The following is a 12832-nucleotide window of genomic DNA, read 5'->3' on the forward strand; positions in this document are numbered from 1 at the left end:
CTGCTGCTTTCCAGCTGGTCCAGAGGTGGGGCCCGTGGCACGCGTGCAGACACGATGGATGGAGGAAGAGGCCGATCAACAGAAACCGCTAGGCAGGCGCACGGGTCTCTGAGGGGCTCAAGGCGTGTCCAGGTTGTCTTTAGAATGAATCTGCACATTTTCTAGAATTGGAAGCAAACAGCAGAGATATACATGTGTGAGTGTGTGAGCATGTGTGGGTGGGTGTGTGACACATTTGATCTCTGTTCTCTCTCCTGGCTCCGTTCTTGGCCTGTGAAACATGTATTTGCCTAATCTAAGCTTTATCCCCAGACAGACCCAACCATCACACACACACACACACACACACACACAACCTCAAGGGAGGCTGTCCTCTGAGAACTTTAAATTAGCAAAAGATAAACATGCCCATCGCTTTGAGAAGGACAGAAAAGAACACAATTTATTTTAGCCAGAGAGTCATCTCCCCAGGCTTCCCCGCTTCTGTCATCCGTTGCCTCACTGAAGAATATTCACGGGTTCGGAATGAGCCGTGGAATCCTGCTTATTAGGACGATGCTTTGCTGATTACGTCTGATTTCTTTTCAATTTCAGAATACGTAAACCAGTCGATTCCCAAAAGGCCCGCGGGCTCTGTCCAGAACCCCGTCTATCACAATCAGCCTCTAAACCCGGCTCCAGGCAGAGACCCTCACTACCAGAATTCCCACAGCAATGCAGTGGGCAACCCTGAGTATCTCAACACCGCCCAGCCCGCCTTCGCCAGCGGTGTGCTCGACGGCCCTGCCCTCTGGGCGCAGAAAGGCGGTCACCAGATTAACCTGGACAACCCTGACTACCAGCAGGCCTTCCTTCCCAAGGACGCCAAGTCAAACGGCATCTTTAAGGGTCCCGCCGCTGAAAATGCGGAATACCTGAGGGCAGCGCCGGCAGGCAGTGACCTTACCGGGGCCTGACCACGGAGGATGGCCTCAGCCCTAAAAATTCCAGCCCCTTCAGCCCCCAGGACCAAGCCACGGCAGCTACTCCATCCTGTCAGCCATACTCACATTCACTCTTGGACCCGTGGACTGGTTTGGCCACATCTGCCGTGATCAGCCCATCTTTCAGCCAACAAGTGCCCCCGACTCGGATGCACTTTGGGGAATTGCAGGGACATTCCTTTGTCTTCAAACTGTGAGGCTTCCACAAAAGGCATCCAGAAAGAATGTTGTCCGTTTGGGCAGAAGTTCACCTTTCAATGAGGTATATTTGAAAAACACTAAATATGTTTAAGGAGTTTTATTGCTTGGGGACCTCTGCGGTTTTAATTGTCATTGATTTTGCTCTTAATGGACTTTTCCAATGAGGGAAAATCTTGCTCGTAGCACCTGTGGAACTGAGTTGACCCAGGCCCACCTGTGACCAAGAAGCAAGGGTCAGTCTTCCAGCTAACACTTGATTCCCTTGGCTCTGCTTGGAGACTCTTCCATTGCAAGACAGTTGAATAACGAACCAGTCCTCTGGATCCTAAGCAGGCCCGATTGGTACTATATCAAATCACGGCAGGTGCAAGAGGATAAGCCACTTTGAACTCTTCCTGGGCAAGGAAGAAACAGAGGGGGTAGAATTCTTCCTCAGACTTACTTTTATATAAATGTCTCCATGGTACTTAACTCTCCATTGGTTGACCAGTGTTTTCTAATTACAGGTATTAGATTTGTTTCTTTTCCATTCCATTGTTTTGAAATTCAGTATGCTTTCCCTGTCAGCAGGAGGAGACGGTAACCAAGATCAGCTCATATTTGATTCGTCAGCATTCAGACCAGTTGCCTTTAATTGAGATGGAATGACAGTGCAAAAAAGGAACAAATCCCCCAAATCTGAGTCCCAGAGGAAATACATCAAGTCCTTTGGGGGTCGGGGGACTGCAAAAACGAAGCTGCGGTTAAAACTTTGAGCTCCCCCCGACAAAAAAAAAATTTGTTTAAGCTACTCATGGAAGATAGTTTTCTTTTTATTTCACTTCAAGGGTTTTTTACTCCAAGGGTACTTTGCTCCTCACTGGTAAGCTGCCCCCGAAGCTCCTCCTCGCCCTTGGTGAGCTGAAGGGTCCAGGCTCTGGGGCAGCTCTGCAGACATGTCTCGCCCTCACCACTGCTGGCACGTTTTAGACTAGAGACAGCATTTTGTGTCGTGTGGAATTCAGGTGGTAAATATGAAATTTGACTTTAATGATACTGCCTTCATACCATCTATAGGCATGTGAGAAGAAGAAAACAATTTCCCCTTAAAATAACTCCCTGTAATTGGAGGACCTGCTGCTTAGGACACCAGCATTTTCTCAGCTGTGTCCCCGCACCCTGACTGTTAACACACTTCTTTGTAGACAGTGTTATAAACACTTAGCATCCACCTCAGCCAGGAAGAAATGCTTCAGACAATATTTTCAGCCACCCGTCCCACATCCCACATCCACGATTTTCTTTTAGCTTTTATTTATTGACTCAGATGGATCAGGGCCCCAGTTTTGTTACCAAAGTATTTTATTTTGTCTCAATGGAAATATAAACTATATTCAATTCCATCACATCGTGTTCTAAATACCCTTGAACACCTTACCAGCCTGGCATAGGTACTGAAGATAAATAAAACATAATCCGTGATTCCACGAAATTCACAATTTAGCGAAGAAAATTGACTCACAAATACCAGCCTTAAAACGATATGACAGATGGCAGACATGACATGTCAGCCCAGCACCGTGACAGCACAAAGCAGGGCGTAAGGGGGGACCGGGTCCTGGAGGAGCCGTGGTGGAGCTGGGTTAAAAGACCCCCCAGGGTGTCAGACACTGGAAAATGGAAAGTGCATTCCCAGCAGAGGGAGTGTCGCCCACGAAAGCATCTGCCACAGGAACCACTCATGCAGCCAGTCTACAGGCCCACTGCCCCTTCCGGCCTGGGAGTTACGTTCCCCAAGGGCCCTTCGGGTCCGTCCCCACGGGGGATTTGAAAATGATTCGAGGAAAGATTAAACAACATCTCTTAAGAGTCTGAAATTTTATGTCCTTGTCAGTAAACCACTTTATTTATTCACCTCAGAACATAAATACTTTAGCCCACTATTTATCCAGCACTGAGAAACAGAACGATTCACATTCTGCTGTCACTTATTTGTCAGGAAACAGATGGTGAGGGAGGACCACGACATGCTGGTCCAATTGTAGCAGTAAAATCCTAGTATTTTTGTAATTTGAAATACTTTAACATAATAAAACAGCGAGAACTATTCAAGTTTTTTCTTCTTTGTATTTCAGTTTTCCTGCGTAAAATGTAGCTGCTAAATTCTCTTAAAGATTGTGTTTGCCAAAATGGTCTCACTGTGTCTGTCCAGGGAGGTGCAGGGGTGCCTGTAGATGCTTCAGAGCCCAAGAGAGCCTGAGTCCAGCCCGGGGGTCCCTGGGCAGTCAGGAGGGGGGGCTCCCAGGGCTCCAGGATTCCCACGTCTTGGCTCTGACTGGCTGGACCTCAAAGCTTAACGCTCACCCCTTTGGTTCCTCCTAGTTGACATCAGGCCCCGAGGTCCCACAGAGAGCCTGTCTTCTGTTTCCTCCCCAGCCATCCCTGGAACCCTTCCCCATGGCCCAGCCCCAGACCAGGCCTTTGGAAACAGGTCAGGGGGAAGTAAGAGAGGCTAACATTTACAGCTGACCCTTGAACAACATATGGGTGCGGGTCCCCTTAGACGTGGAGTTTTTCACTAGTGAACGTGACAGTTCTACACGAGCCCCCGTTGGCTGAATCCTCAGATAAAGAACCGGAGGCTCCAGAGCGCCGACTTACTAAAGTTACTGGCGGGTCCACTGCTCAGAGGGTCAGCGCCCCAACCTGAGTCATTCCAGGGTCAGCTGTCCAGTGGGCCTTACACACATCTTCTCACATAATCTTTAAGGAGTCCCCATTGTCACACTCTACAAAAAATTGTTCTGTCACCTCAGGAAGACAGAGATGAATCTTCCAAACTCTAGGTTTGCTCTGGTCCAAGTTGTCACTGATTTTACAACTAGGAGCACAGTGGTGGAGACAGCAGGTTGCATTCCAGTTGACGATAAGGCTTAGGTATTTGTTGAAAGTTCTTAATTTTGAGCTTTAGCCCTCCCCCGCCCGAACTGCAGACATACATGAACCGTGAACTGCAGAAGCACAACGATAGTGGTTCTCAGGCTGGCTGCCCTTGGGAGTCTCCTGGGTCCCAACCAAAAAGGGTCTGAATTTGTCTCAGGTGCAGCCTGGGCCCAGGGATTTTCAGAGCTCCCCCAGGTGACTCTGACGAGCACCAGAGTTTGGGGAGCAGCCGTGTAAAGGAAAGGCTCTTCAGGGGAGACTCAGCCTTGGGCTGACGGCCTCCCGCTCACGGCGCACTCAGCGTGTAGGATGCGGCTGTTGGGTTTCAGTGACTCGCGGTTCTCACCCTTGCTGCCCGCCAGGACCGCCTGTGAGCTCAAAAGGACCAACTGAATGGGAATTCTACGGGCTCCCCATGTGGTTCTAATGGGCAACCAGAGTTGAAACCCTCATCTCTAAGGTCACCTTCCCTTGTACAAGCCTAGGCGTCTACACCGTGCCCGCAACTCAGGGCAGAATCAGAGAAACTGTGTGTGTGGAAGAGATTCCTGAGGCAGGGCCAAAACGACCCCGCGGTCCTTGGTGTGCCTGCAGACCCAGCCACTGGTGGCCATTCCAGAAGCCTCTAATTCCTTGTCACCAGCAGCTAACTCATCCTGAAAGTGGCAGATACCCAAATCTGAGCCTTGAGAAAGCCCTGGACAGTTTCATTTTCTAAGACGTATTAGAAAAATCCATCTCCCGCTGCAGGGAATGAGCTGCTCACCCAGAGTGACAGCTGTTGAAATTGCCCTTAACATCTATTCTGCATTTCTTTCTTTCCTGGTGACGAGCGCATTATTACAATGTAATGATCTTTGTTTTTTCTTTGCTGGGGCTGTAGAACCTTAGTGAATAGAAACCCCTACCTCTTTCACCAATCACACCGGCTGTATCAGGAGCACAGATTTTTTACTATTGAAGACACATTCCAACAAGATTTTTAAATGTAAGCCTATTTTTGTAACTTTTTTGAGCACTGAACTTTGTAAGGTATATTTATAGGAAAACTCACTTTTCTACTAAAAGAAATAGCTTACTTTAGAAAGACTGCAAGAGAATCAAAATTTGAAACTGAAATTTTTTTTAAAGGGATTTGAATGAAACAAGAGAAAATTCTCTTCTTTCTCATAAAAAGGCACAACATCATTGCAGAGCTAGGTTAGGTCGTCTTGATGAAGAGGAGACTCGTTTTTATATCTATAAAGTGAGAAAAAGGTGGAAAGCACATTTAGTTTCTTGGTCTGAAGGAGGTTCATTTGACTCTGGCACAATTCAGTGGGAAAGAATCACTGTTACAACTAATAACACAAATTCAACTGCATGCCGTACTCCACCCATCTGCCAACAGGACCCTGTAAATGTGAGAAAAACAATAGCGGAGCACTTTGTTGGTTTATCTATCCCAATCTGACTTTGATGCAAAGTATTTTATTTTTGTATTTACAATTGATATGCGATTACAATATAGACTAGAAATACCAGCAGAGCCCTAATAATGTTTAGCATGTTAGATGAATGCCACCAACGGTCTTCCAAACTAAGCCGTTCCCGCACCCTAGGGATGGGGCTGTCAACGCCGGCTGCACAGTGAAATCGTGCGGGGAGCTTTTGAAAATCTTGAGGCCCAGCCGTGCCTCAGGCCAGCGAAACCCAGGATTTATACTTTGTAAAGCTCCTAAAATCATTCTGACGTTCAGCCAAGGCTGAGAACCACCAGCCTAGGGATTAGCCACAGGTGTGTGGACTTGCAGGCAGATTCTGCAGTTGTAGACACCTGAGGATTGAGAGAAGTCCAAGCACAAAGACCCCAGCATCGGACTTCCCTGGTGGTGCAGTGGTTAAGAATCCACCTGCCAATGCAGGGGGCACGGGTTTGAGCCCTGGTCCGGGAAGATCCCACATGCTGTGGAGCAACTAAGCCCGTGCACCACAACTACTGAGTCTGCGCTCTAGACCCCGCGAGCTACAACTGCTGAGCCCACAAGCCTAGAGCCCCTGCTCAGCAACAAGAGAAGCCACCGCAATGAGAAACCTGCGCACTGCAACGAAGAGTAGCCCCCACTCGCCGCAACTAGAGAAAGCCTGTGCGCAGCAACGAAGACCCAACGCAGCCAAAAATAAATAAATTAATTTTTTTTAAAACCCAGCATCACTCGCTGAGCGTCAGGAACCTGGATGGACGGGGAGGGTCCAGGGCACGTGCCCAAGCACTAGAGGGGAGAGGGCCAAACCAATCGATGAAGAGGAAATACAGAACAGACCCCCGTTTTCCATGTCTTCCATTAAAAGTGGACTGATCGTGAGCACCCTTGCTGCTTGTGCAACCAGCTGGCTGCCCTGCCTGGAGCCGCCGTGCATCCTTTATCGCCCAGCGAGAAAGGAAGCAGTTAGCTGCAGAGGGAGCCGGCAAGGAGATTGCATGAGTAGTTGGATGGCGTTTGTAAAAACCAGAGCCAACGAGAGGATGCTTGCTTTAAGAAACACGTCTTATTTTTTCTTTTTATATATATTATATCTGGGATAAAAACTGAAGCAGTTAGTACTATTTTCTCTTCCACAAGCACAGTATGCCTTCCGAGATTACACATTCCTATCTGAACTGCCAGCAGAAGTACTAAAAATCCCCACCCTATCACCTGGTAGATAAAACTACACATTTTTAGCTGCGTTTACTTGTTTGTTTTTTTTAAAAAAAAGAAACCCTTTTGACTTAATTTGGCTAGAGTAATCTTGCTGTATAATATAAACTCTTGGAAACAAAGACATGCTATGGATCTGATGACTGATATTAGAGGTGATGATGTAACTGATTAGCCTCGGACACCAATAACTTCGTTTTGAAACAAGCAATACCTTTTATAGCCTCTATATATGGTACGTTTTAACATTGTAAAGTTTTGCTATGATGAAAGCAATATTTGTACAAATGGAAAGCAAGGTTTTCTTTTATATGGTTTACACTGTTGATCAAAACATGTTGATTGTATATGGAGTATTAAAAAATTAGATGTATACTATTCATTGTTCGTTACTCATACTTACCTTATAAAAAATATCGCATTCTTGTTAATGCAGTGTTGATATTAGTTATTAATCATATCTGACCTACTGTGGATGTTCTTTCCTGGCAACTTTTTAACGCTCATTAATAAACTTTATTTTTAGAGCAGTTTTAGTTTCAACAACTGCAAAACTGAGGAGAAATTGCGGAGACTTACCGTATGCCCTCTGGTCCCCTGGCTCCCCGCTCCGCCGTCCACACCATAGGGCCTGATACGCTTCAGCGAGTGGGGCCGTCTCAATGCCGTGCTGTGCAGGGCACACCTCCCAAGATCTCCCCTTCCCAGATGTCCTCCAAGAGACAGGCCTCCTTGCGGAAGAGTCCGTAGCAAGGTTGTGTTTCCTCAGGACACCAGAAGTTTGTGGTTGTGACTCTGCTCCGTAATAAACACTGAAAGTCAGAGACGTTCACGAACCACAACCTTGTGCTAGGGCGTCGGGCCCAGCTGCTCCCACTCTCTCCCCGTCACCCCCCGTACCACGGGGAAGACCTGCCCGCCCGCCCTGAGCCGTTTCCTCACTCGCCCGTGCAGGAAACCAGCAGCGCTGAGGGAAGAGGCTGTGTTGAGATTAAATCCTTGAACGGCTCAGGGAATCGGAGGAGGTTTGTCATCTGAACTGGCCGTAAGGGGCAGCGGGCGGTGGGAGGGAGCACCCAGGCAGGAGGCGGCAGTCACCTGGAGCCGTCCCACCCTCCCGAGGCCACCGCCCAGGCCCCCCCTGTGTCACAAGCTCCCTAATGCTGGCCGCGTAGACGCCCATCACTCCCAGGGGAGGCGCAGCTTTGTTTGGTGTGGTGCATCCCAAAGATCACTTATCACCTACGTGCAACACAGGCTGAGGGGGATCTGTCGTTCAGGTGGCAGCAGGACTTCAGGTTCCGGAAGCAGAAGCGGGTCCAGGGACCTCTCCGGGTCGCTGTGGGACCCCCAGGCCTCCCTGGCCTCCAGAGCCCCCAGCCCCTGGTGTGCTCGGTGCCCTGGGAGGGGTGAGCCTCTTAGAACTCCCCACCTTCCATCAGGGCTGAACCCTCACGGAGAGAAGGGTGAGGCAGACAGGGACAGTGCTGGGGCCCCGGCTGCCTGGAGCCTGAAATGTCGCCCCCAAGGGAAGGTCGTGGCTTCCATCCCCCCCCCCTCAGGGCAAACACAGCAGCATCCCACTCTCCCCCCACCCCGCCCCGGAACCCTAGCTGAAGCTCAGTGCACGTGGGGTTTCGGCTTGAAGGGATTCTGCCTTTGGAATCACAAAGGCCAAGTCATCACAGCTCTCTGGGGAGAGAAAAGCTTTCCCAAGAATAGGAGGGTCTGAAAAAGATGGGTAGACGGTTCTTCCCTGGGTTTTCCGCTTGTTCAGGGCGTGGGCAAGTCCTCCTGAGGCCAGTTCTCCAGGTTGTGTCGTATCCTGGCTCGTCCTCCAGGCCATCCCGTTCCTTCCTTCACACCCAGGAAAGGACGTTTAAAAACTTGGGTAGAAAAGCCGTTAAGATCACATCTAACTTTTGCCCTGGCCTCAAAAACACAGTAAACAAAATATAATAAAGAGCCCGTGGGCATCCATTCGTAGTGTGTACATGTGTGCCTTGAAGGAGCCTCGCCCTCCGGCCCACCAGGCAGGCATGGTGCCCTGGGAGACTCAACAGTGCGAGGACGGCCGGGTCCACGCTGAGGCCCCGCCACTGGTTCTGCCTGCAGCCTCTTCCTCCTGCCCTGGACACCGAGCTAGAAAACCTGGACACTAGGTTCTAACGAAAACAAAAATACATCCTTTACATCTTTTACTCCATTCCTGAAAGTTAGCCCTGATGAGCCCAAGCACAAAGCTGTCCCGTCAAGGCACATCACACGTGCAGGTCGCAGGGCAGGACAGATGGGAGCCACTCTGTCTCACCTGTGGCTCAGCCCCACGCACAGCAGGCGGCCCCCCACCTCTCCAGGTGGTCTGCACCGTGAAGGTGCTGTCGGCCGGGCCGCTTGGGCAAGGAATCCCTAGGGGCCCAGCACCTGAGCATGAAGAGAGAGGGCAGGCTGTAGGGGGGCTCTGCCTACCTCCTACCCCGCCCCCAGGAAAGGATGTATCCAGGGGTCCGAGGGTGGGGAGGCGGAGGGAGCTAGAGAACACTACAACCCAGGGTCCCCAACACCTGGAGCTGAAGCTGGTGTGGCCCCAGCAAAGGGGAACTGACAACGCAGCAGGGAGTGGAAAGCCCAAGGTTTCCAAGAGCCTTAAATGCCCATCAAATTTTCCAAAGTGCAAAATCCCTTCTTTCCTTGAACCAATGATGCCCTTAAAAAATCCAGCCCTGGGCTTCCCTGGTGGCGCAGTGGTTGAGAATCTGCCTGCCAATGCAGGGGACACGGGTTCGAGCCCTGGTCTGGGAGGATCCCACATGCTGCGGAGCGACTAGGCCCGTGAGCCACAACTACTGAGCCTGCGCGTCTGGAGCCTGTGCTCCGCAACAAGAGAGGCCGCGACAGTGAGAGGCCCACGCACCGCGATGAAGAGTGGCCCCCGCTTGCCGCAACTAGAGAAAGCCCTCGCACAGAAACCAAGACCCAACACAGTCATAAATAAATTAATTAATTAAAAAAAAAAAAAATCCAGCCCTGCTCCCTCTGGGTGGAAGTAGAAGTTGGAGGGGTACCCGCCCTCTTTTCTACTCCGGAGCAGCTCAGGACCTCTCCTTACCAGTTATTTTATCTCTAAAGAAGAGCTTGCCTTTTCTGCCTTTTCTACTTCTCCTCTGTCTTTCCTTATTGTATAATTTAACCATTCCGGAACTCAAGCAGAAATGGGGGAGACATTTTAACCTATGACAGGTTTCTTCTGCTCTCACATCCACTCGGCCGACCAGTTTCCACGAGAGCAAGTCTAAGTGGAATGGATCCCACACAGCACACAGGCTTTAGCCATCGGGGACAAAGAGGTGCTGGGAGGACCAAATAACAGAGGAGATGGAAATGGCAGAGCCCGTCACTGAGAAAGTTCACTACGCCCAAATAATTTCTGGGTGTTCCAGCAAACCTGCAAAGAATAGTTAACTTTGATATTATTTAAAGTATTTCAGAACATAAAAAAAGATGGGAAGTTTCCCAGTTCATTCTACAGAAGTTAGAATAGTACTAAAAAAAAAAATCAAAGAAATATTACAGAAAGAAAATTATGGCTTCATTTATGAATGTAGATATAGAAATCCTTAATGAAATATAGGAAATGGAATCATTTCTTCCAGTAATTCAAGGACAGTTCATTATAAGATATTTTGTTTATATTTATGAAGAAATAATAGGGAAAATGTGAATATTAAGAGATACATGGCATTTGCTAAAATTCAATCACACTGCTGTTAAAATCTCTTAGTAACCTAGGAATAGATGAAAACACTTTTAACTGGGTAAAAATATCTGCCAAAAATTTAATAAGAAACATTGAACTTAATGGTGAGATACCAACACCTTAAATAAGAACAAGACAAGAGTGACTTTTATCATGTCTATTATTCAACACTCTTCTGAAATCCACTGTTTTGGAGACAAGGAAAAGCATATTATTCATATACAATATATTTGCATCCTTAGAATATTCAGCAAACCCTGTCCCATGCCCAGTAGTCAAATCCAGCCAGCAGCCTGTTTTTGTAAATAAAGTTTTATTGGAACATGGTCTCATCTATTCCTTTATTGCCTACGGCTGCTTCCACACTGCAGTGGCAGATTTGAGTAGCTGCAACAGGGCTCCTATAACCTGCAAAGCCAAAAATATTTCCTATCTGTCCCTTCACAGAAGTTTGCTGACCCCAAACAACTGGCTGAAAACATTATTAACAAACATTAACAAAATAAGAAAACTCAGTAGGGTGGCCATCTGTGTCATTAATCCTACATACCATCAATCATTAATTAGACAATGTAATGGAAAAGAATCCCATTTAAAATAGCACTAAAACTACAGAACAGCTGGATATAAACTTAAATGTGCAAAAACAGTATGAAAACAAAAACTACAGAACTTTGCTGAGGCATAAAAGAAGACTTAAAAGATATATTGTATTCATGGTTATGAGGACTTAATCTTGTAAAAATACCAATTCTCTCCTAATTATTATATAAAGTCAACTGAAAATTTCAATCATTATTTTGGGAAGTAGACGTTTTAGAACGTGGAATCCAAAAAAGAAAACGCACGACAGTAGCCAGGAACATTTGGAAAACAATTGAGTAGTGATATCAATGATATAAAAATACACTACATAAAACTAAAATTAAAGCTGCATAGGACCAATGTAGCTACAGGAAATAATTAATGGAAAAAAATTAGAATTTTTGGAAACAGACGTGTACATGGAAGTATAGCATGTGATAGTGATGACATTTCCAGATAGTGGAGGAATAAAAGGCTCCCCAATGAATGATTCTGGAGAAAACTTTTATACATTTAATTATAAATAAATTAATTAGAAAATTCATTAGAGCTCTATTTCAAATTCCAGATGGACTAAAGATCTAAAGATAACAAATCAAAACAATCAAAGTATTGGGTAAAATGTATGTGGATATTCTAGAATCTCAGGAAAGGTGATGCTGACGCATAACAACATAACTCCAAAGCCGTGAAGAAAACGACTGGCAACACGGCCACCTAAATATTTTTTAGGTGTTTTTTCTTTTTTAACATCTTTATTGGAGTATAGTTGCTTTACAATGTTCTGCTAGTTTCTGCTGTATAACAAAGTGAATCAGCTATATGTATGCATATATCCCCATAGCCCCTCCCTCTTGCATCTCCCTCCCACCCCCCCCATCCCACCCCTCTAGGTGGTCACAAAGCACTGAGCTGATCTCCCTGTGCTATGTGGCCACTTCCCACTAGCTATCTATTTTACATTTGGTAGTGTGAATATGTACATGCCACTCTCTCACTTCATCTCACTTTACCCTTCCCCCTCCCCATGTCCTCAAGTCAATTCTCTACATCTGTGTCTTTATTCCCGTCCTGCCCTAGGTTCTTCAGAACCATTTTTTATTTTTTATTTAGATTCCATATATACGTGTTAGCATATGGTATTTGTTTTTCTCTTTCTGACTTACTTCACTCTGTATGACAGACTCTAACTCCATCCACCTCACTACAAATAACTCAATTTCATTTCTTTTCACGGCTGAGTAATATTCCATTGTATATATGTGCCACACCTTCTTTATCCATTCATCTGTCGATGGACACTTAGGTTGCTTCCATGTCCTGACTATTGTAAATAGTGCTGCAATGAACATTGTGGTACAGGACTCTTTTTGAATTATGGTTTTCTCAGGGTATATGCTGAGTAGTGGGATTGATGGGTCATATGGTAGTTGTATTTTTAGTTTTTTAAGGAACATCCATACTGTTCTCCATAGTGGCTATATCAATTTACATTCCCACCAACAGTGCAAAAGTGTTCCCTTTTCTCCACACCCTCTCCAGCATTTATTGTTTGTAGATTTTTTGATGATGGCCATTCTGACTGGTGTGAGGTGATATCTCATTGTAGTTTTGATTTGCATTTCTCTAATGATTAGTGGTGTTGAGCAGCCTTTCATGTGTTTGTTGGCAATCTGTGTATCTTTTTTGGAGAAATGTCTATT

General features: G+C 46.7%; 1 protein-coding gene across 5 annotated transcripts in view; it reads left to right on the forward strand.

Annotated features, from left to right (window-relative positions):
* Positions 1 to 3275, forward strand: part of EGFR (epidermal growth factor receptor) — a 190842-nt gene extending 187567 nt beyond the window's left edge. For 4 of the 5 annotated variants that reach the window (XM_082399622.1, XM_082399623.1, XM_082399625.1 and 1 more), the window contains one exon: positions 595 to 3275. In XM_082399622.1, the coding sequence (XP_082255748.1) occupies positions 595 to 956 (362 nt within the window). In that variant the 3' untranslated portion in view covers positions 957 to 3275. The remainder of the gene's footprint in view (positions 1 to 594) is intronic. The other variant, XR_014246833.1, reaches the window with a different exon arrangement.
* Positions 3276 to 12832: the final 9557 nt, after the last annotated feature.

This window comes from Balaenoptera borealis (assembly GCF_965194805.1).
Source record: "Balaenoptera borealis genome assembly, chromosome: 7".
In the NCBI taxonomy this organism is placed as follows: domain Eukaryota; kingdom Metazoa; phylum Chordata; class Mammalia; order Artiodactyla; family Balaenopteridae; genus Balaenoptera; species Balaenoptera borealis.